Source organism: Haemorhous mexicanus, chromosome 1, assembly GCF_027477595.1.
Source record: "Haemorhous mexicanus isolate bHaeMex1 chromosome 1, bHaeMex1.pri, whole genome shotgun sequence".
NCBI lineage: Eukaryota > Metazoa > Chordata > Aves > Passeriformes > Fringillidae > Haemorhous > Haemorhous mexicanus.
This window is the reverse complement of record NC_082341.1, coordinates 105,109,586-105,134,350: the sequence shown is the minus strand read 5'-3', so window position 1 is coordinate 105,134,350 and position 24,765 is coordinate 105,109,586. Positions and strand designations below refer to the sequence as shown.

General features: G+C 44.6%; 1 protein-coding gene across 3 annotated transcripts in view; it reads left to right on the top strand.

Annotated features, from left to right (window-relative positions):
• The window catches only part of LDLRAD4 (low density lipoprotein receptor class A domain containing 4), a 273,393-nt gene extending 249,041 nt beyond the window's left edge, over window positions 1-24,352 (top strand). The window contains exons 1-4 of one of the 3 annotated variants that reach the window (XM_059857644.1): window positions 8,254-8,349; window positions 11,893-12,047; window positions 21,905-21,958; window positions 23,232-24,352. In XM_059857644.1, the coding sequence (XP_059713627.1) occupies window positions 11,943-12,047; window positions 21,905-21,958; window positions 23,232-23,774 (702 nt within the window). In that variant the 5' untranslated portion in view covers window positions 8,254-8,349; window positions 11,893-11,942 and the 3' untranslated portion in view covers window positions 23,775-24,352. Of the gene's footprint in view, window positions 1-8,253; window positions 8,350-8,706; window positions 8,934-11,892; window positions 12,048-21,904; window positions 21,959-23,231 lie in introns of those variants that run through there. The other 2 variants (XM_059857634.1, XM_059857624.1) reach the window with 2 other exon arrangements.
• The last annotated feature ends 413 nt before the right edge of the window (window positions 24,353-24,765 follow it).

Below are 24,765 nucleotides of genomic sequence, written 5' to 3'. Positions count from 1 at the left end.
AGAAGATGATGCATCTCCCTATGCATCTATGCCATACTTTGTATACAGTCTTGTATATTCTGTATACAGGGTCATTTTTCCTTTCTGGGTACCTATAGTCCTCCTATGAAACACTTCAAGTTTAATTGTATCCTACCTGATCCAATATTATGTTAGGGCTACAGGGAAAAAATGGATGGAGCAGCAGTGTTAGAAAACACCTCTCAACTATCACAGAGACCCCAGCTCTGTCCTGGATTCTGTTCAGAAACATCCCTCCCTCCGACTGCTTGGGCTCAGTAACATCGCAGTAGAGTGGGACTCTGCTACTCCACGTATGAGCTAGCACTGCATGGCTGCTGGTTTTGCTCCTGGCTCTTGGCTTCTATCCTGAAATGACAGTGTAATTTAAACTGCCTAAAAATACAGAAGTTACACAGGGCACTCATGGTAAATGGTCAAGCTGCCTTCCTGTCACGTGTGGTGTCTCAGAAGTGGCTTGAGTTTGTAGATACCATTAATTCTGCTGAAAATGAGAATACTGTCATTGCCTTGGGTGGGATCGGTCTCATTTTATGTAAAATAGATGCAGATTTAAGCTTTGTATCGAGTTGCTAGGGTGCTGTCCATCAAGCAATGTTTGGAAATCATTTTTAGAAGCGATGCCAGTTTTGACATGCTGTTTTAATATTTTTCTGGCTGCAATAGGGCAAGACATAGAAATCTTATGTTGTCATCACACAGAGCTGCAAAACGGTCTTTTTATCTTTCTTTTTTTTTTTTTTTTTTTTTTTTTTGCTTTCTCTCTCTTGCACTCTGTCATATGGAAACCAGATCAAGATTATAAAACTATTGCCCACAAACTGTGATCTTTCTTCTCTTTTGTGGTGAGAACTGACAAGTCAGTGATGGCTTGGTGCTGTTGGTACTAGCTGTTCATGCCGCACTCATTTGTATGTATCGGGAAGTGCCGAACTTGGCGTTCTTCTCAGTTGGCACACAGGCTGGTGAAACGTCAGATTTTTAATTGTGATAAAGTTCACGAAAGAAAAAAATTATGGCAGATGTTTCCTTTTGTCAGAGTGAACCGAATCATTAAAATGTGATATGATGTACTATGAACAAGTCAATGTAAACACCATCCCTGTGAACATGTCAGAAGATTGAAGAACTTAGACCATTCATGGTAATGTTAAAAACCATGTGGTCTGAATGCTGTATTACCAAGCTTTTCTCTTTAAATGCAGAGCATGAATCTTATGAATTTTTATTGCCTTTCTACAAAATGAAAAGATAACATATTCTGCTGTGGTAAAAATATCCTGGTAGCTTCTGCAGTGTGGTTGTCGTTTCGCTGGTGGTTTACTCAGAGGTCTGCTTTTCACAAGTAGCAGTGAGGTATCCCATTCCCATTGAGTGCTGAGCTTGCTCGCTTAATTTCCTCTTTTCTAGAAGATGTATTTTTGGGAAGTCTTACTCCTTTTCCAGTCTGAAGGAAGTGACAGAAACGCTGCTGCTTGCTGAGGAATGCCTGTGATGATGCGTTAAAACTGGCTCCTGATAAGTGGTTATGGAAAAACTGCAGGAAGCATCTGACAACTGACATTCTCTGTGGACTTCTTCTCCTATTTCCTCCTCACATCTCCTGCTTGAGGATTATTGTCCACACACTCACTTAGGCCATTAGTCAGAAAAGAAGTGCGTTACAAACTTCCTGATACTTCCCCATGACCTGAGTACTTCTTATCTGCAGTTATTCTCATTCTTGCTGGCCTAAGAGATCTTGACTACATTCTGATTCTTATTCCCAGTGTTGTTCTTTCTCAAGATTTTGCCTTAAATTAAATGATTTTCTTAATGCTTCAGCTGCTGTAATCAAACATGAATGAATACCTTAATTTTGACATGAAGGTCAAGGACATTCTGGAAAGATAAGATCCAGGTGGATCCCACAGGGATGTTTTATGTCACTCTTATGTTTTCTGATTTGAGGGAGCCTGACTTTACTGTTTTAGAATGGTGTGGAGTGGGAATAGATTGCTCTGTTATATCATAAAGAAGGTTATAAACTAGAGCAAATCCAAATCATTTTGCCCACCAAAAATCTAAATCCTCACCTCTTTTGAGGGTGCACTGCAAATGAGGTGATTGTGTTTTGCAGACACATGTAAATACTCGTACAATGTGATCAATTACATTGATTTATTGGGGAAAATTTGTGTTTCTGTGCATGGACATACACAAATTGTTTGCCAGTCATGTATTTTTTATTTTATTTTAAGTGGGCTTGCAGAAGCCAGAAGTAATAAACTTAGCAATGTGATAACAGTTGTTAATGGCAGAGCCTCTGTAGTTCTTCCACCATGGCAATTGGTGGAAATGCAGTGTGCTTTTCTAAACTGGCATAAGTTTTTACACCTCTCTTGCACCATAGGAGCTTAATCCATCGTGAAACCTCGTTAGAAGCTGTGCCATTGTATCCTGAGGCAGATGTGAAATCTGTGTGAGTCACGATCTGCGATCAAGCTGAAGGAAACTGAGTCTGTGGCTCTTAAGAAAGAAGGCACCCATTTGGGATGCATTTACACAGCTCCTTTTGTATAAATCATTATTGCTATAAACTATCCATTATTGTTAGGAGAAAAAATTTAACAATGCAAATAAAACAAAATACTGTGGCAGAGCAATTTTATGCTTGATTGTAATGTTTAATGGCATGTTCTCATAAAGAGATTTTTCCCATCCTTCAGACCTATCGTGTCTGTGACTCACTTGATTTCCGATGGTTTGAACATCCCTCATTTTATTCCTAGAGTTGTTTTCTCTAGAGCAATTTCTGTAAACGTGCTGCAGCATGGGGTTATCCGGGGTTAATTTCCCTTATGATTACACATCCAGACAGCATGTATGTAAATGCTGCAAGACAAATGATAAGAAAACTGCAGGATGAAAGAAAACAAATTCCTTTGTTTTGAATGTAGATTCATTTACCAATATTGAAGTCTTTCCTTTGCCCACTTTTAAATGTTAACACTAGCTTATATTGGCATTGTAGTTCTTTAAAAGCATTATTTTTATGTCATCGCTGACCTCAGAATGCAACATTCTGTTGATTTCCTTTGTTCCCCATATGTCTTCAGATACTTTTTCCCGGTTCTCTCTTCATCCTTTACTTTCAGGTACAGGGCAGCACCATCAGTGAGGCAGAGCTTTGTATCTCTAAACCAGTTGATTATATTAATGTCAGAAATAAAATACAGCTCTTCACATTCTACTTGTATTTTTAGTACTGTATTGTAATCCTGGTTCTGCTTTCCCTTCTTATCTCTGTTCTGTCTTGCCCTGAGATTATTTTTTTTTTAGACCAGGATTGCTGGGTTTCCTTGTGATGTTTCTGCACTGTCCAGCTTTTTGAAGTCTTTGCATACACCTTAGTCAGAAAGTACTAAAATATTTGATAGTCTGTTAACCTGCAGTCGAGTGGCCCTTGTTTTCTTTTCCTGGATGCCAGGGAGTTTGCTGGCAATTGAGATTTATGGAGCGAATAATCCACCTGGCAGGAGACTCTCTGTAACTGAAGTATGTTCTTTAGTGGAAGAATGAACGTTCTTTGTGTGTCTAAAATACCACTAATAGCTTATTTAACAACCTATACTTCTACAACAGAGCTTTCAGTTTTGTGTTGGAGGTGGATTTTTGCATATGCTTAATTCTAGCATCCATGGTAATTCTATCCCTCATTTAACTTTCATCCATTCCTATGGCAGGATAATGCATGATGTGATCTCTCAGCTTTTTAATGTGGTGCTTAGTGCATTTCTTCTTGCTCCTGCTTGAACAGAAAAAAAATATTAATAATGAGGGATGATTCTTTCCTGTACTTGCTGGGAATTGCCTGGAAACCACAGGGAGCTTAGGCCGGGTAGTCATGCTGCAACCAGAGACTCCACAGAATCCAGTACCAGGTACTAACTGCAAGTACTGCTGGGAGAGCTCTGAATAATAACAGAATTTTAAAAACCCCAAACAAACAATATTGTGATCCTTTCTTGCCTTTTTTCTTACTTAAATAGCTCATTTTTACACTTAGTTGATTTGAGCTCAAAATGTGACAAAAGCTGTGGAATGTGATCAAAACTAAGGGTGGAAGGAGGTGCAGTATTTTCAGCGCAGCTGATTTTGTTCACTAATTTTGGACAGAACTAAATGGAAGATTGAAGTAGCCAATGACTAAAACACATGGAAGCCACTGTATTATAATACTCACCCTAATGGTGGGAAATTTTGGTTCTCAGACACCCAGTGACTTTGTCCCCTTGAAGATGTTTTCCTGGTCTGAATAGTCTGGGTTGATTACCTTCCTCATATTTACAACTGCCTTTCCCTGCCCAAAGCTTCTCGTTCCTCAAGCATCAGCACCAGGAAATTCTGTACCTGTTTTTCAGCAGTGGTAGGGGAGCATCCAAGTTACCAGCAGTGTGATGTGCAGGGTAAGCAGGGCCAGGGCATTATGCTCACTGTACCATTTAACCCTGCTGGAACAGACGACTGTAAATTGCCTATGTCGAGCCAACATGTGAGGACTAATAGAACTGCAGTGGGGATAATTCATAAGTAGATTTTCTCACTCACCAGTGTAAACAGAGCCAGTGCTAGTCAGGTCTGAAACGGTGATTACTTTTAAATCAGCATGTTATAATTCAGTGTCCCTGATTGAACCCTCCTTCCAGCAGAGGAAAACAAACCACTGCATGCATGGCCAGCACAGGGATCGCTCAGGCTGTGCAACTAACTATGCATATGAAGGACTGCTTGAATTTCCTAATCCTTCTTATTACTGCAGAGTAAAGAACAGCTTTAACAGGGAGTTAATTTAGAGGCCTTAAATAGTGTCTTCTTCTCTCAACCAACTTTACTTCTTTTGGGTTGTGTTGCTAATCTCTCCACTGTGCTCCCATCTGCTTGTTCCTTGCACCTAATCACATTAAACACAACATAATACATCTGGATACAAGTCAGTTACTTGAGTTCACTGCCTATGAGTAAAGCACTTTTTCTTTCCCTAGGTCGGTGCTGTTTCTCTGTCTTTTTCTGACAAACTCCAGATTTAATCAGAAAGGTGAAAATTTCCCCCAGGTGGAGGCAATTTGAGAGGTGGGGGCATGGGGCATTCAATGGGTGCAATCTGCAGTTGCTTGAAGCCTTGAAGTTTCTTGACAGTGCAGGGAAGGGGAAGCACCTCTGCACACATACCCAGGCTCCCCAAGTGAGTGACCCCAAGGGGCTGGCTGCAGGCAGAAGGAAACACCCCCTTATTGTCCAGTTTGAAGACTGCAGGTTTTCTCTTACTTTTCAAAGTATCACAACTAGCCAAGAACCTGCCCACAGTCAATAATGTCTTTGGGGAATCAGAGGAAAAAAAGGGAGAAGTAGCAGAAATGCAAAAGTCATATTGAGAAAGTAGTATCTGTGCAGTTTTGTTCACCAAAGCATGACTGTTTCTTTGCACTTGAGATTAACATCTTTACTAGCAGTAAAATAAAAATTTCAGGTTTTGTTCTTGTGGGTTCCAGAATGAGTCTTTAGTTTTCTCAGTAATGATCTGAGGAGACAGATCAGTGAACATGTCCTTCATAAAATTTCACCTGTTACCAAGTTTAACTAGCCCTTGGTTTTATCATTAATATGCTAGGCTTGTAATGGCCTGTGGAGAAGCATTATGACTCTGTGCCAGAACCTGCTTAAGGAGCTTCAACCCTGACGCCAGAGCAGCCGTCCTGCTCAGAGGTCATGGTGGAACCTGCTACTTGGAATTTTAGCAGGAAGCTGCTCCCCCATTCTTGTTGACAGAGAAGCTTATATGGGCTCTCTGGCACGGGGCTTGATTCACATTAAAAAGTTTGTGATAAATTCTTAATAAACAGGTGATGAGCCAAATATTGTTCTGAGGACGTTCTTGAGGATGCTTATCACAGAAGTCTGTAACCATTTTGCAGTCATTGTGCCTGCACTTGCACAATAATAGTTGGTGGGTATTGGACTAGAGAGGGAGTAAAGTGTGTTAGTTCCAGTCTATGTGCTGAGTCCCCAGTCTTGCTAAAGCAATTATTTTATGTCATGGGTTAATGCTTGTCAGAAACTTAAGACTCTAAACATCTACAGTTCAATTGTATGAGTAAAGGAAAGGACAAGCATTGATGCCAGTATATTAATTTGGTTAGTTTTCTGCTTTCTTTGTAGTCTTTAAACTGCACTCATCTGAAGCTAGCTTCTCATTTTAAACACGAGGTTGGGGAATGATGTATGTAGGTCAGTCTTTGGTCAGAAACTTTATCTTACAACGTCCTTGAAAACAAAGAGTTTGCAACAGGAAGGTAATTGGCCTCAGCAGCAGCTCTGTACACATTGAGTGGGTATGCCCATACAACAGCCATGTTCAGAAGTCTGGTCTGTTGAATTAATTGTCTTCAAAGTAGTTTAAGGACAATCAGATTATAATTTTGAAGGCGCTCCATATCTGCTATCTGTACTGAATTACTTATCTCTCCTGGTAACAGTGCTGTACTTGGTTAATACTCCACTTGCACAAAAGCATTCTATTGACACATAATTTAAACTCATTCTGCTCTTCTAGGAACTCTCAAAGGATATTTATTTACAGTCCACAATCACTGTCCCCCAGCTTGACTGTTGTGTTTGGATTGAGGCCTGAGACCTTGCAGTATCAAGCTAAACGTCAACAACAGTTTAATAAATCCAGACAGTGGGGATAGCCTGTAACCAGGAGAGGGGCCCTGCTGTGTGCTGTGGATATATATAGCAGGATATGTCTCCCTAATATTTTTAACCCCCTGGCTCTTCATAGTGCTTGCTTGAGAGGTGACTGCAAGCAGGACCACTCCTCTCAGCTTCTTTCCCCTCCTGGCTTTTGCCCTTTCACTTTGAGTTAGGGCATCTTTTTGTTTGAAGCTGGCGCATGGGATTTACAAACATGAGAGGCGTGGGCAGCAGTGGGTCTGCCTCCACGGTCAGTGCCAGCATGTCCTGGGGGCCTGTACTGTGTGTGGGGGAGAGCAGTGCTGCTGTGAGCTGAGCTGAGCTGAGCTGATCTGAGCCAGCCATAGCCAGCTGGAGAGGGGCATGGAGCCTCCCCAGGGCTGCAGCCCATCTCCTCTGCTCTCAGGAGCTCCAAGGCCCTGGCCAAGTGTGGACCAGAGGGTGAACTCACTTTTCTTGTTCACGTAAACACACTGGTCTCATTCAGTGCTTTGGGGATGCCACCATAATCCAGAGAAGTAACCAGGATCGGGAGGAGTCTTGGCCATGAATGTGAAGCCAGTATAGAAGGAATATCCTGGGAATGAGGGACACAGTGCTGATGGTGCTTCCTAACACGGCAGAGATGCTGTGGGACTGTGCTGCTCCTAGGCACAGTGGCAGCAGGGACAGCCCTAAGTCCCTGCTGCTGGCCTCCATCGTGGTGCTGAGTGCGAGCACAGGTGGGGAGCGGGATGAGGAACCCTTTTGGCAGCGTTCATCAGCCAGAAAGGCGCCAGAAAGGCTGGGGCAGGCATGGGGGTTCAGAGGGGCCACAGGGGTTGAGCGATAAGCACAGGGGTTCTGGGGTAGGCAGAGTTTAGGGGCTGGCACAGGGGCTCTGGGGTAGGCAGAGTTTAGGGGCTGGCACAGGGGTTCTGGGGTAGGCAGAGTTTAGGGGCTGGCACAGGGGTTCTGGGGTAGGCAGAGTTTAGGGGCTGGCACAGGGGTTCTGGGGTAGGCAGAGGAGTGTAGGAGCAGGCACAGGGGTTCAGGGACTGCGGAGGGGTTCACTGGCAGGCACAGGCTTCAGAGGAAGGCAGCACTCACTGCTGGAGCTGGGAGTTCTGCCAAAGAAACACACATGCGGCTGGAGCCCGGTGTTCTTCTTTCCCCTCCTTCTTTAGGTTTTGTTTTATTTTTTTAACTTGAGGTTACAGGCATTGTTCCTTCTGATGGTTATGGGTTTAGGGGTTTAGGGTATAGCTCCACGATGAGACTCCCAAATATTTTACACACAAGAGTGCCCGTGAAACTTCGGATAAGGAACCGGCGGCGGAGCAGCTGGGAGGATCCGGGGATCACTCTCGCTGTCGGTGTGACGCCAGGGGCGAGATTTGGCTGCCGGTGTCCTGTGAAGCGCCCCGGGCCGGGAGCGCCTCCGGCCCCGCGCGGTCCCGTCGCGGCGGGCGGGGCGGGGCGGGGCGCGGGCACGTGCGCGGGGGCGGCGCGGGCGCGGCGCAGGCGCGGGCGGGCCGGGCAGGCGGTGGAGCCGGGGCGCCCCGAGCGCGCCGCGCCGGGCCGGGCTTAAAGAGCGGCGGCGGCGCGGGTCAGGTACGGACCTTCCTGCTTCCCTCCTTCCCTCCCTGTCTGCGCTCCGCGTCTCCTCGCGGGGCTCGCCCACCAGCGGGGCAGCGCCTTTCCCTTCTTTTTGTTCTCGCCGGTCGGCTGTTTTTTTTTTTTTTTAATTTTTTTTTTTTTTTTTCTGTTGTTGTGGTTTGGAATTTTCGATTTTTTTTTTTTTTTTTTTTTTTTTTTTTTTTTGAACTCGTTTCGCCCCGGGCGCGGCGCCCGGCGGGACCCTGGTGTCCGTGCGTGCGCGCACACGCGCGGCCGGGGCACGGCGGGGCGGGAGCGGCCGGTGCCGGCCGTGCCCGCCCGCTCCGGCGGCGGCGGCTGCGGGGCGGCAGCCGCGCTCCGAGCGCCGGCAGAGGCGCGGGCGGGAGGCTCCCTGGCAGCCTCCCTGACCGTGTCCCCTCCCTGGATGGAGCCCGGGGCTGCCGGGGATGCGGTGCCCGCCGCGGGGGCTGGCGGAGCGGCTTGAGCCCCCCGCCCGGCGGAGGCGAGCATGTCCAGTGAGCGGCTTAACAGGACAGCGGTGAAGGATGCGCGGTTAAAAGACCTGTTGTTGGAAAGAGGTACCGGCGCAGAGGTCCGCAGGGGCAGGGACCGCGGGATGCGGCCCGGGGCACCGCAGAGCCCGGAGCGCTCGCCGGCGGAGCTGCGGGGGGAGATTCGGGGTGACGGTCTGGTGTGATTGCTGGTAGGGTTGTAAATTATGTCCCTCTTTTCGAGCTCTTCTGAGAGGGTAACTTGATTCAGCGTGTTGCCTTTTCCGTGTTGGGCGTTTACCCTGGAACGTTGTGTTTGCTTTTAGGGTTTTTTTCTCTGGAGAATTTTGATTAGAAATGTTGTTTCTTCCGCGTAAAGAAACGGATGTATGCGAGTGCGACTGGCTCAGGGTCGTAAAACCAAAGCATTTCTCTTCTTGAAGCTTTGCCCGGTTTCTTTCCCAGTTAATTTATGGGAAAAGTGGGGAGGACGCGATGCCTGTCTGGAAGGCAGTGGCCCTTCACGCCTGGCAGGTGCTGGGCAGGGGACGTGATGGGGGCCGGGGTGACCCAGTGCCTGTCAGCAGCCGCTAGGAACTATTTAAATGGCCTCGATCAGTGCCAGCAAATGCAGCCTGCTGCTGCTGCAGTCTGCCTTTGCGTTTTACCGCTAATAAGCCCACGAGCAGCAGGAATGTCACTCAGGAGGAAGAAGGGATTTAAAATTATCTTTCTTTTCCCCGTGCTTTCCGTTGAGGAAATCTCTTGAACATCAGTAAGGTGTTCTGTTGCAGTTTGGTGTTTACAATGTAAACTGAATGTGGGCAATCCCATGTGCTTACAGCTGTGTGCTGTGGTTTTTATTTTCTTTATTGTATGGCCATATTTTAATCAAACGTTTTCACATTATTCCCTCCCACGGGAAGTGCTCACAGACCAGATCACTCATCTCTAAGGGAGAGGTACTGTTCCTCGCCACTGAAATGCAGGGGTCTTGATAAATTTAGAAGAACGTGTCCTTGGCAGATAGAGAAGTAACATGTCATTCTAGTGATCTGTGCATTCTAGGAAAGCTTAAATAAACATTGGTTGTTTTGCATGTTGCCCTTTAGCTCAATTTCCAGTCTAAAGTGTGACATGGACCCAAAAAAAGTTTGGATAAAGAAACCCTTTAATACTTCAGTAGCCACAGAACATGAATTGCAGAAGTTGTCAGCTGTGTAAAGTCTGTGTTCTGTGTTTCTGAGCCAAGAAAAACCAAGACTTTTAACTTAACTGTGGTTTGGGTGGGTTTATTTTTTAATTAATTCTGTTCTTCCGGCTTTGTGATCTTTTGGTGCTGACATTGTTAGCTTCCAGTGTTGCAAGAGAGGGGAAAAAGAAAGCTGGCTGCCCTGTGTGGGGTTGATAGCAAAAGCAGAGCACAAAGCACTGACTAACCAAATTCTTTGAAAACGCTGGTGGTCTTAATGATGAGTGGAAAGTACTTAACAGCGAAGAGTGATAAAGTGATAGAGTAAAGGGCAAAAATATGTCTTTCCTTAGCCTTAAGCAGGCTTATTTACTCCTCAGGAGAGGATTGCAGACCTTCTGCAGTTTGGTGCTGTGGCTGTGCCTGCCGGTAGCTTGTGACAGACAGCTGGACCTTGGCACCAGCCCCTGCTGGACACCAGCACGCTTGCAGTCTGACGTTTTGTTTGCAAGAGGTTTTAGAATAATGTAACAGCCTTGGGTTTCCTTTAGGTCCACTGCAGGTTCATCTTGGATTTTGTGTTTGAGTGGTATTTTTCTAGCTCAGCTACACAGTTGTGTTGTGTCTGTGCAAGTGTTCTGCTGTCACACAGAAAGCTGAGCATGGCTACAAATTAAAGATGGGGGGGGAAAGTGGCTTATTTTCTGGTATTTGTTCAGTCCTTTCATTTTCATATGGCATTTCTCCTTCCTCGTTAACTTTTTAAAATGGAAATTTAGTATCAGTTCCCCAAAGTTCATGTTTTTGCATCCAAAAAGTAGTGCCCTTTTTGGAAAGTACTGAAACTGAGCAACTTGAGCTACTTCTTTGCTTTTTCTACCAGCCTAGCAACCAAAGACCTCCTCCCAATAACTGGAGTTGTCTTTCAAGATGAGAGCATCCCCTGTGAGCAATGCAGTTTCCATAGAAATATCATCAACTAGGTAACTGCAAAGGGCAATTTTTCCCCTTACATTGCTCATCCTTGCTGCTCCAGTATAGCCAAAAGGGTGCAAGAGTGACTCATTTCTAAATATACTTAATATTTGTGGTATAGGCAGGGCTTCAGATAAGGTGATGGGTTCTGACGGAGTTCATTGTAATTGTATCTCTTGCAACAGCCAGGGCCCTGGTTTCATTTTTATCCGTGGTGGAACATCTCTTGTTTTAGAGTACCAGAGCTCTTTTTAGATTTTTTACCTGACTGCGAAAGGCCTGGAAAAGATAGCATTACACTAGTTGGAGAGAAGGTGGTAATTGAAAAAGACACTGCATGTAGATTCAATAGGCTTAAGGTTTTCCATTCTAGTTAAATAGCTTTCATGCTCTTTACTTGATAAAAAAATAAAGGGTAGCGTACTAGATAATCAGTGTCCTGATTCCTCTCAGGCTTTGGAGCTCTCTGGACTCTACTGGTGCTACAGGTGACCATTAAAATAGAATGGGGTTTACATGTATGAGGTTTCTTTGATTTTTTTTTTTGTGAAATTGTGAAATTGTTTTGTCCAAAAGGTTCATCTGTGGTGTTTATGTTGAAGAGTTTATTTCCTGTGGAGGCTGCAGAGAAGGATCACCAAGAAGCTTCTTAGTTTGACTACAGCCACTGATGGTGATCAATTTGCTCTGGCAAAAATGAAATAATTTTCATACTTTTTAGAACAGCTTTCATCACAAAACTTTGCAGAATGGACAGCAAGCCTATCTCAAGCCACATCAGTCTCAGGGAAATATTGAGGGTCTTTTCAGGTTGTTGCTTTGATGGTTAACCTTCTGTGTGTTGATGACACATTTTCCTCTTTTTTTCCTTTGTTTTAGCTGAACTGGAGTTTGTTCAAATCATCATTATAATCGTGGTTATAACTGTTATGGTGGTAGTGATCATCTGCTTGTTGAACCATTACAAACTCTCGACACGCTCCTTTATCAACCGACAGAGCCAAAGCAGAAGACAGGAGGAGACTCTGCAGACGGTGAGTGTGAGCCCCTTGCACCAAACTCCTTTTCCTTGGGCTGTATGGGCCTGCAGCAAAGCCTCCCAAAGAGCTCTGGTACAGGAAGCTGCTGGAAAAAACTTCTGATATCACTTTTAATACTCCCTGTAGTTAGGTCTTTTGCCAAAATTGTATTTGTCAATAGAAAACAAATTTGGAATGCAAATTTAAGGTACTCTGTCTTCAGTTTTTTTTAGACCCTGCTATGTTTCATGTAACCTATATTCATTTTGTATGTGGAGGCTTAGATGGAACATTGTGTTTGCTGCTGCTGTAACTTGAGAGCGGAGTGTGGAAGGGGAATGAATGGAGGTTAGCTGGGGTGCAAAGATTTGAAATACCTGTTGTTATGACTTCCATATATTGTCTGATATCCTGGGTTTTATCTCTGTTACTGTTTTGTGAAGCTACCATGGCTGTTTGCTGGATCAAAACCACTGTCCCAGTAAGGGTCCAGGAAAATGTAATTTTATTTCACTAAAACAGCAAAAAGAGGCTAGAAAAAACATCTCTCCAAGGACCTGGTGTGCTTAAGGTGTGTTGTTACTGAGTGAAAGGCTTGAGATGGAATCTCAGTCAGCACTTTGAGTGTGTTTAGTCAACCCAACAGTAAATGAACACCTGATTTTCCTTGTGAGCCAGGAGTTTGCTGGTGGGATGCTCTGCTCCCTTGTGAGGGTTAAGCACAGTGTGTCCCTGACCTTGGGAAATCCCCCACAAGCCGTGCAGCATCCTGTGGTGTTGCAGAGAGGTCCTTCCTTCTGATGTGCTTTTCCCAGAGAGGTGCCCTTGGCCTCTTTGCTGACTGTGATGGCCGAGAGGCCATTTATGAAGTCACCTTTTGATGCATTGAATTCCTGGTAACAGTGCTGAGTTCAGAGCTTCCTTTTGTGGTCAAAAAAAGCAGGATTGTAACTGAGATATGTGATCATAATGGTTTACACCAGGTCTAACACCACAGTCTCACCTTTCTATCCATTCCAGTCTTATGTTTCTTCCCTCTTTGTGCTCCTTAGGGAGCTGCCAAGGTAATGGTGAGAGGCCTCAGGGGACTGCTCTGGCTGAACACTAATTGCTAGCTTTTTGCTTCTGCTTTTTTGTTATGGTTAGATTTCAGCAGGGGAGGCAGAGAAGCCACAGGGCTGCTGTGGAGCTGCCCCCCTGGCAATTGGCAGCTCCCTCCTGAAAGTCAGCTGTACAGTGGGACAATGCAGGGTTCCCAAAGCTCTCTCTTAGTACATCACCTGTGCCATTTTGCTGGGGTGAATTGCTCTTTCCTTGGAGGCTGCAGGGGGAGGAAAGGAGCTGACTCCTCAAGGAGAGGCTGTCTCATTGCCTGGCACTTCGGTAGTGTACGAATGGTTAGCTCTAATTTGGTTAGGGATGAAACTGGAACTTGTCAAACCTTAACCTCATGGACTTGAGGACTGGAAAAATTGACTAGATTAATTTGAATGTTGCTTTGAAATGGACACTGTAATTAAAGACCCTCAATTTTGTCTGAAAAATGTTAGCTATAATTGCTAGAGATGCCTAAAGTGAAATAGTTTGAGATAAATGAAATGCATTTTCATCTTCACAAATCTTTTTAAACTGTAGTTAGCTGTCAAATGCATGAAATAACCCATTATTTCCTTTGTATGGTTCATTACTATTGTCTGTTATCACAGCCAGTGTTTTTTGGTTTTTTTTTCTCTTGGGCACAAGGGAGAAAACTTTGCCTTCTTGTGAAGAAGAACGTGCAGTTTGGCAGCAGGGACTTGGGAGCTGCTTTAGTACCCAGAACTGATCTTAAATCATTTTTAAAACACTGACTCAGTTTCAGTTTGATGTCACCATTAAAAGTAATGATAATCACAGCCAAGTGAGCACTTCATGGGAATTGATGAGGGGATGGCAAGAACCAGTTACTAATTCCTCTGAAAGCCTTTGGTATAGATTTGTCATCACTATTACTCATCTGAATTTCTGATAAGCTGCAGCTCTTCTTAGAAGAAGGTCATGCTTATGGAGGATGGGGACTTACAGGTCTCTGAGTTCAGATGTCAAAAACTTTGAATTTTCTTTTGTGTCAGGTGTTAGAAGGAAATTCTGATAGAAACTGGCTGTGCAGTGCAAACCTTAAAAGCAATGTGCAGAGAATGAGGGTCAGAAAACTAAAGTGCTCTGTGGTGAGAAACTGCAAATGACCAGTCTGTTCTCATTGTCCACAGTGGAATGGCTTGCACAAGATAATGGATAGTGTGAGTGGTGAGATGCAGGTTATACACTTCTAAAATTCATTTATTGTGCCACGCACAAGAAGAAAATATTATTGTGACTTAAGTCTTTTTTTTTTTTGGGAGAGAAACAGGTAATGGAAATAGAGGAAATTCAGACATGTTTCTTGAAAGAAGATGGTAAAGCAAATTATTTGTCTGTTGGCTAGCTCTGGAGTGAACTCTGAAGTGAACACCCTTTCATGTAACAGAGGTGTATCAAAATGTAGAATCCAGCCTTTCCTGTTCAGATGGGACTTTTTGTTTTTTTTCGTTCTTTTGTTACCTTCAGTTTCCTTTTTCTTTAAGCCTGTCCTGTTTCTAGGTAATCATGCCTTCCACCAGCTAAGTGGTGGCTGAACTGCACAGGTTTCTGGCCTTGTAAAGCCCAACTATTGAACAAGTGATCTCTCTTATTCTGGTTCTTCTACAGAGTGTAATAGGAGGGACCAGCTAAATTACCTGCTGCCTTTATTGCCAGCCTTACACCTGTAAAACTCATGGGTTAGGCATCAGAAGTAATGAAATGAAAGATATTAGTGGATTTCTTTTTTGGGTTGAACTTCTTCATGGTTTTACCCCTCCCCCCCCCCCCCCAAAAAAAAACCCCACAAAAACCCCACCAAACAAACAAAAACCCCACCCTCAAATAAAACAAAAATAAAAGAGGATGATAATGAGAATTTCAACTTTCAGGTCAAGTCAGAAATTAGAATATTAGCAAGATGAAATCACTGCAGTCACCAGTGTTAATGTTTGAAGGGCAGAAAAAGGACCAGTCATAGAAAAAAAAAGGCTGCTCTTCAGCAAGTGCACGCTAAATGTTGTTGTTACATTCCTGTTCTGTAAAAACAGTTTTCTGTTCATCTTTTTATTTTTTCCTTTTTTTTTTTTTTTTCTTTCCTCTGGAGTATCATCTTCCAGTCTTTCACCAGGTCTTTGGTATTTTATTACCTTGGTTATTGGGCCAAGGCCTTAAGCAGATCACATCCAAGGGCAGGACAAACGCTGAGTGCTCAGGAGCAGTGGGTGCCTCTGCTGCAGTGCTGAGGATGCTGCCTGCCCTCTCCTAGCGAGGCCATGAAGCATTCCAGCCCTGTTTTTACATTAGTAGAAATAGAGTTTTGGGGTCCTAATTATGAGAGGTGGAAAGATGCTGAGCAATAAACATGTTGGCATGAGCAGTAGCCTGGAGCGAGCCTGCAAGGTGTTGAGCAGTGTCTGTATCACAGTGGATAAAATATTGAACTTTCCCTGCTGCTGGCTTATCCATCAGTAGTGTTGGGCTTCACAGCTGGGAGCAAGCCAAGGGTTGCAGAACACCTGAGAGGGATACAAAAGCCGTAGGGTGTGGAGTACACCCGGAGCTTGCCCCGCGGCTGCTTCACTTTGAAACAGCAGAACCTCTGGTGTGGGAGCAACTGATGCTCCTGGCAGTGCTGGGGGATTTTGGAGCAGAGCCATGTACAGCCTTGAAAGGGCACATGTGTGCACAGGGTGTGTGTGTGTGATACTCCAGGGGAGATCTCTTTTGCAGTGTAGCTGGCTGTGCCTTTGTTGACCTGGTATTGGGAGGGCACTTGTGCTGGTAACCAAAAGTGTCCTGCTGGAATGTAGGTAGCTGCAGCTGAGCTGCTGCTGTGGCACTCTGCTGTTTGCTGGGACAAAACAAATATAAATCTTGCTTCCCAATGATTAACTCATAATGTCATCACCAGTGATTTCCACGGGGACATTGAGGGGAAGGAGATTAACTGACTTACAGAGAGGTACTTAATGAGCTTCTGACGTTCCTAATTTCATTCCTTTTCCCTGTCCTGGTGTCTTTGCATTGTCTTCTTTTATAAAGTAGATGTTGAATGAGTGCTGAGCACTTGTACTGCCCCAGGCCTACTTCTGGCAGCTAATCCCTGCATCCATCACACAAGATGCTCACCCTGACCAGCCCCTGCCTCCCAGCACCGAGGGCAGCATTGCTGCTCAGGCTGCTCAGCTTGCATTAAACCTGCATTGGGAATGCCAGTCTTGGATGCCGAGCTCCAGGAGCACAACTGTAAAAAACACTCCCCTCTGCCCTGTACCAGCTATTTCAGAATAAAAGGGGAACATCAGGAGGGTGACAGAAAATAGTCAGTAATATTGACAGCTCAGGGATTTGTCATTATTTCAAATGTTAGTCTTTCCTGCTGATCCTTTAAATTATTTCCTACTGGCATTGGCATTATTCTGTCTGTTCCCTGCTGGTGTCCCTAGGCCACTCATTCTCATTTTCTTACTGACATGTGCAAAGGAAAGAAAATCCCACTGGGAACAAGAACCCAGTCTACAGCCAGGAGAGGGTGTGAGTGCTGGAGACCACCCTGCTTTGCCAAATCTTTTTGTTTGCACCAGTCATCATTTGGCAAGGACTGGATGTGCACTGTATTCTCCTGCTGTCTCCTTGAGGGACATGGGCTTGCCTCTCCTCAGGGAGTGTTGCCAAGAGGGACAGCAAGCTTGGCTGCTGCTCTTTGAAGTCTCCCACAGTAAAGTCATTATATGTTTAATAAGGGCAGGATTGTCCAGGAGATCTGCAGGTAGGACTGGAAGCGAGGAGCGCTGGCTTTGGGTGGCACCTGACTCAGTGTGTCACTTTGGGCAACTTGCTTCATCTCCAAACAAAGGAGGAAGGATAATAGTACTTACTCCCTTCAGTTGAATGAAATGAAGATTACTTGAAGTGATGAAGTGCTGTGAAGTTGGGGAAATAAAAGTTTTAAAGCATTAAGTAACAGGAGTAATTGCAGTAAGTGTAGGGTGGCAGATTGTGTGAGGGATTTGGCACTCTCCATAATTCTCTAGTACTTCTCTTTGGTACCATGCACTGCTCTGTTAGACAGTGTCACCTCTCCTGCCCTTGAGGAATTGCTTTTAAATGAACAAGCAATCCTGCTGGAATATCACCATTCTGTTGGGCACAGCACAATAGTTTGTTTTGTTTGTGTTTGTTGTTGTCTTCAAAGCTGTGGTGGTCTGTATCACCCAGGAAGGTACTGGGAGGAATGAGCCCTTGTGCCTTCCTGGAGTGTTTTCAGCAAGCTGCTGCTTTAATGTGGTGTAATGTACCACCTAGGGCCAAAATCAGAAACTACACTGCTATCTGGAACATTTCACTTGCAAAAGAAATGTGTGTATTTGTGTGTGCGTGTACGTTTTTGTATAAAAATAAAACAAAAATATATGTTAAGGAGAAAAGAGGGACCTTCTTAATAATTGCAATGTATTTTAGAAAGTGGAAAACTGACTTGTGTTTCTCAGAAAACATAATTTCAGGCAGAGTTGTATTTTGCAGAAACTTAATAGTGGAGAAAGCCTGTAAATCTCCTTAACAGGTAGCAAAAAAAGAAAAGTTTGGATTATATGGGATTGTCACGGTTTAACCCCAGCTGGCAACTAAGCACCACACAGCCACTTGCTCCCAGCAGGCTGGGGTGGAGAATTGGGAGGGTAAAAGTGAGAACTCGTGGGCTAGGATGAGACAGTTTCATAGGGAGAGCAAACCAAGGAGTTCATTCACCACTGCCCAGGGACAGGCACGTGTCCATCCATTTCCAGGGCTTTGGTGCTCCATGGTGTGTAACAGTGACTTGCAAAGACAAATGCTCTTGCTCCCAAAGTCCCCCTTTCCTTCTTCTTCCCCAGGCTCTACATACTGATTATGATGCCTTGTGGTCTGGAATGTCCCTTTGGTCAGTGGGGTCATCTGTCTGGGCTGTGTCCCCTCCCAGCTCCTTGTGCCACCCCAGCCTCCTTGCTGGTGGGATGAGGTGAGGAGCAGAAAAGGCCCTGACTCTGTGTAAAGACAATTCAGCAATAATGAAAATATCCCTGGGTTGTCAATACTGTTTTCCTCACAAATCCAAGACATGGCCCCATGCTTGCTACTGTGAAAGAAATTAACTCTATCCCAGCTTTAACAAGCACAGGGATCCTTTTGCTTTATTACAGTTTGAGGAAAACTTTTTGCTGAGTGTAAATTTTTACCTATAATTTCTCTTGAGTTAAAAATCATTCTTCTGGTAAATGTCTTTCCTGCAGGCTGTCAATGGGCTGATGCTCAGCTGAGGCACTTGGATGCCAGTGTGCTCCAGTGTTTAAAAATGTTCTAAAAAAGTCGTATTCTTACACTGTTTAATTCTGGAGGCTCTAAAGCTTTGTAAAATATGAAATAGCAAATTATCCTAGGCTTATGGAGGCTCCTAAGCTCTAAATATTGAGTTAAATAATCATCACCATGAGATAATTAAGTAATCACTCAGCTGGATTTATTAAATGATGCTGCTATTTCAAAACCTAATCACAAAGTTAATTTCTGTAAATTATGGTGAAATCAAAAAATGGCAATGGTCAGCAAAAGCCATAGGTGAATCCCTATGATTTTTCTTGCTTGGTGTTCTTGGTAAGTGCTAGGATTTTCATTCCAAAGCCCAACAGTGTTAAAAATGAATACACTATAGGGAATGAATGCATAAGCTTTCTCTCCTTGTTACTTTAAGTATTGAAGCTGATGCCTGCAGTCTCTTGAACAAGGAGCACGTTGGGGTGGCCTAGCTATTGACAGTCTATAAGAAGCAGGTAGATGAGGTATTGCCCTCATCAAAATATGGGTAAATTGCATTTGCTCAGGTTTAGCCTTATTTGCTCATACCTGATAACTACTTGTACAAATCCCTAATATAAATACAAATGCTGTCAGTTCTCATCTGATTTTTCACTGATATGAACACAGGGGAAGCATTTTAGGTTAGATCTTGCTCTCTAATTGTCCATGTGCTTACAGACTTTAAAAGGAAGGTCTGTAAGCACAGGGACAAACAGAGAGCAAGATCTAACACTTTCCCTCAGTATAAGTCACCCCAGATTGGTCAGGGTGATCTCTGCATGTTATTTCCTAAATCTGTGTCTCAGATTGGAGGGGTGTAGTCATGGGGATATTTTTCTTATGCAGCACTTTGTTCTCATCTCCACCTCTTCCCATCACCCCAAGATCAGTGGAGCTGATGGACACCAAGCCTAGGGTTAGGTGATATCTATCCAGAGAAAGGGGAGTTTCCCTTAAATAAAGACTCAGAAAGGAAGGTAGTAAGTCTCCTGTGGTAGGTGCAGTGATTTCAGGAGGACAGAAATTCTCTCTTGGATCAGTTAGTCTGGCCTTGGTGAGGAGAGGATTCTGTGCTGTGTCATTGGACCAACCATGGGGTTGGTCTGCACGTGTTTGAGCCTGGTATTTTCCAAGTGTGGGTATGCTGAGCACGTGTTACCGAGCCATCTGCTTGGGGAGTTCTTCTGGCTCCTGGGATAGAGATCTTGCTGGGGGTTGGCTGCTGCCAAATCGTTTATTCCGTCTGCTGCTCTCTCCGGGGGAAACCTTAGGGGGAAGGGAGGAGCTACAGGTGAGGTGTAGGACATACTGTCACAGGAAAGACATCGTTATGTATCCTTGCATCCTAAGGATCTCACAGCCTCAGAGTTCAACTGCATCCCAAGCTGTTTGCCTTCTCACGTAGCTAGTCCTGAGTGAGGAGTGCTTTGGGCTCCTTTGGTCTCATCTAGGTGTGACTATCCCAGTGCCCTGATTACACTCAGTGGGATCCCTGTAGCAGCTGCAGTGCTCCAGGCAGGGCCTTTGACTGTTCTGGGATTCAGGCATCAGTGACAGAAGTAACAGGCAACTCCTCTCTTCTAACAAGTTATTTCTGTTAGGCATGGCTGGTGGCAGATCTGGGAGTCTTGGCTCAGTGCGCACGTCCTGTTCTGTCTCCATGCAAGGAGTTTTTCTCCATATGCTGCACTATCTCTCTCAGCTCATCTTCCCCTCTTGCCTTTGGGGAGATGGGCCCTAGAATGGAAGTCGTTCCCACATCCTCATCAGCAGCTCCTTTTCATAAGGGAGTTTAAGTAATATGAGTGGTGGAGGTAGATATTATTTCTTTCTGGGTTGGCTTGTTGGTTTTGCCTTTTTTCCCTCTGTTCTGAGCCTGTAACTCAGGAGCAGTTAATGGAGAACTTTAGCTTTGACTAATATGTTTTACAAACAGTTGCAACGGGTTCGGAGCCCTTTGGGTCAACTGCTGATAACCTGATTGCTTTTAATTGTGCAAACATACCCTCAGATATTTCAAAATGAGGGCACCTGCCTTCTGAAGGAATGGCAAGAAATGTGTGCACAAGTATGTATATTGTTCCACAGTTAGGATTTCTTCAACTGGCAGAACCGCATCTAGGCACTGAAATAAGCCACTCTGCATAAGATTTGTCTTTCATGTCTTTGCAGAGGGGAATGAAGTTGTAAATAATTGCAATTGTCAGCCTCTCTCTGTCTTTGCTCTCTAAAGCTACAGAAGAGAAGTGTTCCAGCTTTGCTATTCAGAGCATTTCCCTTAGCAGCTGAATCCTGTGGGAGAGTCCTGTTAGAGCAGCTTTTCTCTGCAGTGGACTCTCCTGACAAGATCACAGACGGCATTTGGTCTCTGGGTGTCATGATGAACATCTAGTTGGGTCTATTTTTACTTTTGAAATATGTTGAAAGATGCTATGGTGAGAAGAAGCAGTACAGTAAGACTTGGAAGCAGTCTATACATGGTAATGCTTTTGGGGACAGTATGTGTTTTCCTTCCAGTTCCTGAAATTTCTTATGTATGTAAAACTTGAATTAACATCAAGAAAATAGTCTTGACTATCAATATTTTGGTTTTCTCTTTGTGCACCCGAATTGAAGTTCTGTGCTTTAGAGCTGCTCTGATATGTCCTTTTCAGCTTCAAAATTTTTCAATAAAATAAATTCACTGCAGGAGTTACTGCTACTCCAAACAATTAATTGAGAAGAAAAATAATGATATCCCTTAGGCTGTTTTCCCTTATTGACATACTGTTCTTCACCCCTTTATTCTGCCCTGAGTGCTGGTACGATGTCAGAACAGCATTTCAAGGCATGAGAGAGAAAATATTTTGACCTGAGAAGATGGTTGGAGAAGTAGTTGAAAAAGTGGCTGAAACCTCTGCTGCTTTAACCACTGTTTATGGTGGGAATTGGGCAACTGGCACTTTGGACCAGATTATCCCTGGGTTTAGTGTGTCTGTCACTTCACTGAGATTACAGACGCCAGGTTTTGTTGTGAACTGTTTTGCCTGTGCTGTGTAATCGGGATCCTGGCTGGCAGACCTTTGTCAGACCTGCCACCCTTGCTGGTTTGGGAGGTGCCAGGTACCTGCTCAGCATACAGGTGCTGAGGTGTCTCCTGTCATCTCCATGCATTGCCACACTCTCAGACACCACCACCTTGCTGCATCCTTATGGCCTGTGGGGCTGGGTGCTGTGGATGACATCTTGGCACTTGCAAAATGGACCAAGCTTGACTCTTTGCTGATGTTTTGGAAAGAAAGGGGGTGGGTTGTTGCTTGTTTAGCTCCTGGAGACAATCCTGGCTCCTGGAGCCAGTCCATAGAAGATGACTGCTGGTAAAAGCTGTTATAATGAGGCAGAATGGTGATGTGATTTAATAATTTTTCTTTTTTTGTTTTTTTTCTTCCACATTTCAGGAGGGGTGCTTGTGGCCTTCAGAAAGCTCGGTTTCACGCCAGGGTGCTTCAGAGGTACTGACAGATTTCTGACTATCTTCACCAAGTGCTTTCTTTTTTTTTTCCTGTAATGTGTATTTGGTTCCTTTCAAAAACATGCATCTATTTTTTGTAAAGGAAGCTTTTTCAGTGGAGTTCACACCGTCATCTAAGTCTGCCTTAACACACATTTCATAAATTCCTGAGACCTTTTCATAAAAGAATGAAATTCTGCCTACCCTGACACCTCATCTCCATCAGCAACTCCCTGTGTCATAGTAGGCATTCACAAGTAAGTGATGGAGGTGTGTCTCTTTCCCACAGTGGCTCAGTAATTTGAGTATTCATTGGAAGCTGGGAGACCAGTTCCTCTTGTCTCTGAACTTTTCTTGGATTTACAGCACATATCACCAATGTCTCCCTTCTTCCAGCTAGCACAGATCCCTTGTCTATGCAATAATTTGTGGGTGTATTGCTCTGAGTGGTCCAGCTGTCCTGTGACAAGCAGCAGAACTTCCTGGTGGTTGGCCCTGCATCTGTGAAGGTCAAGGATTGAAGATCCTGCAGGGACCCAAAAAAGAGAAGAGCAGTTTGATAGCTCTAGGTCTGAGAAGCTGCTGTGTCTGTCCAGATCGGGGACAGACTAAGTGAGGAGCAGCAGCACCTCACAGAGTATCTTGAATGCTTCCTTTTGTAAAGCCTGTCCTTCCCCAGGATTTGGATATACCAAGGACATACTTTCCATCAGAATGCAGAAGCTTTGTAGGTTCTCCCCAGGGGCTGAGTTCTGGCTGAGAGCTGAGGGGGAGGAGGACACCTGATACACTCTGATGGTGAAGGTGTGAGATACGCTGAGCCTTTACAAATTGTACTGAAATGACCATCTGAATTCTTTGGGGGTGTATTAACTCTGAGTAGGAGGGGGAAGCTCAGACTGCAGCTGAAATTCAGTACTGGGACATTGTTGTAGTGCTAGTCAATTACCCAGACTAGAGAGAATTAATTTCCTGGTTTCAGAAACACAATCATTTGATTTTGCTCAGAATGTTTTAATGCTAGAAGGAGCCATGTGGGGCCTTGGGCTTCCTTTGTGCAGCTGTTCTCGAGTGTGCTGGATCCTTCCTGCACCTCCTGCCTCTTCACCTGCAGGCGTGTGGCCGCACGTGTGCACGGTATGTGCTGGGTTTAACCTCTAAGACAGGTGGCCAGAAAGAAGCATTCTGTGTTTTATCAGGTCGTGGTGAGGATTGGAGCACCTGCAGCGCTTTGCGCAGAGGTGGAGTCACGCGTGTCTCTCTTCCCGTTCCAGATCATGTACGCCCCGAGGTCCAGGGACAGGTTTACCACCCCATCCTTTATGCAGCGGGACCGTTTCAGTCGCTTCCAGCCCACCTACCCTTACATGCAGCATGAGATCGACCTTCCTCCGACCATCTCCCTCTCCGACGGCGAAGAGCCGCCGCCGTACCAGGGCCCGTGCACGCTGCAGCTCCGGGACCCCGAGCAGCAGATGGAGCTCAACCGGGAATCCGTCAGGGCGCCGCCCAACCGAACCATTTTTGATAGCGACTTGATAGACATCTCCATGTACAATGGGGGTCCCTGCCCACCCAGCAGCAATTCGGGCATAAGTGCAACCAACTATAGCAGTAATGGAAGGATGGAAGGACCACCCCCGACGTACAGCGAGGTCATGGGCCATTACCCAGGCTCCTCTTTTTTCCATCACCAGCACAGCAACATGCCTCCTTCCTCGCAGAGGGGGAGCAGACTTCAGTTTCAGCAGAACAATTCAGAGAGCACAATAGTCCCCAGCAAAGGCCAGGACCGGAAGCCAGGAAACCTGGTCTAGGTGACCTGCCCAGGTGCGTTTGGACTGAAGACGGGAGAGCCAAGCAGGGCGGCGGAGGAAGAGCCCCGAGCTCCGGTGCAGTCTGTTATGTTTCACGTGGGGTACAACTGAGTAAAACCAAACGTGCAAACCAGTTCTTTGTTTCTGATTCCTTTCAGGGGAATTGCATGCAAAGCAGATTGAAAGAAATACAAACTTCCATTCAGTTTGTCTATGAGCAGTGTTTCAGGGGAAAGGGGGGGGATATATTATTTTTTTTAATAAACTATTTCAATTATTTAATTCTAAAAGTTAACTTAGCACAGAAATGAGGCTTGTACAGCCTGTTTTATACTCACTGAATGGCAGAAGGAAGAAGGTGGTTTTGCTAGATTAATGGGGGAAGAATTGGCCAGTTTGCTTTTTTTTTTCTCCCAGGATGTGAATTTTTTTTTTAATATGAAACAAAATTCCTGTTCTGTGTGCCAAGGTATAAAGTTGAGAGCTTAGATGAATGCAAGGAATTAATTTGTGTTGTGATAAATGTGTTTTAAAAAGTTGCACTATCTTACTGTTAAAAAAAAATATATATGAGGGAACTGTTTTATGTGAAGTTCTTCTGTATGTTGTTGTTTCACCTGTGGAATAATGATAGAGCCCTAGAAGTAATCTGGAGGAGTTTGCCCCCTCCCCCTGGGTTTGCTAAAAGATGGGGACAGGACTTAGGCTAACATCTCTTGACTTTTACAATTCAAAAAATACAGGGACACTTGTCTTTGCAATAATTTGCATTCAAATAACAGTGTATCAGTGAAGTGTCTTGGAGACTTTTGGATGGAAGAAGGCAAATATGAAATCCCAGCATTTTCCATCACTTAAGGTTTAGCTATTTTGCAGTGTAGACTATTTCTCTCATAAATGGCAAAACTACAATTCCCAGATGCGTTGATTTGTATTGATTCCAAGTGCTGCCATTCTTTTCCTTGTCATAGTGCAGTTATCACCAGTACTT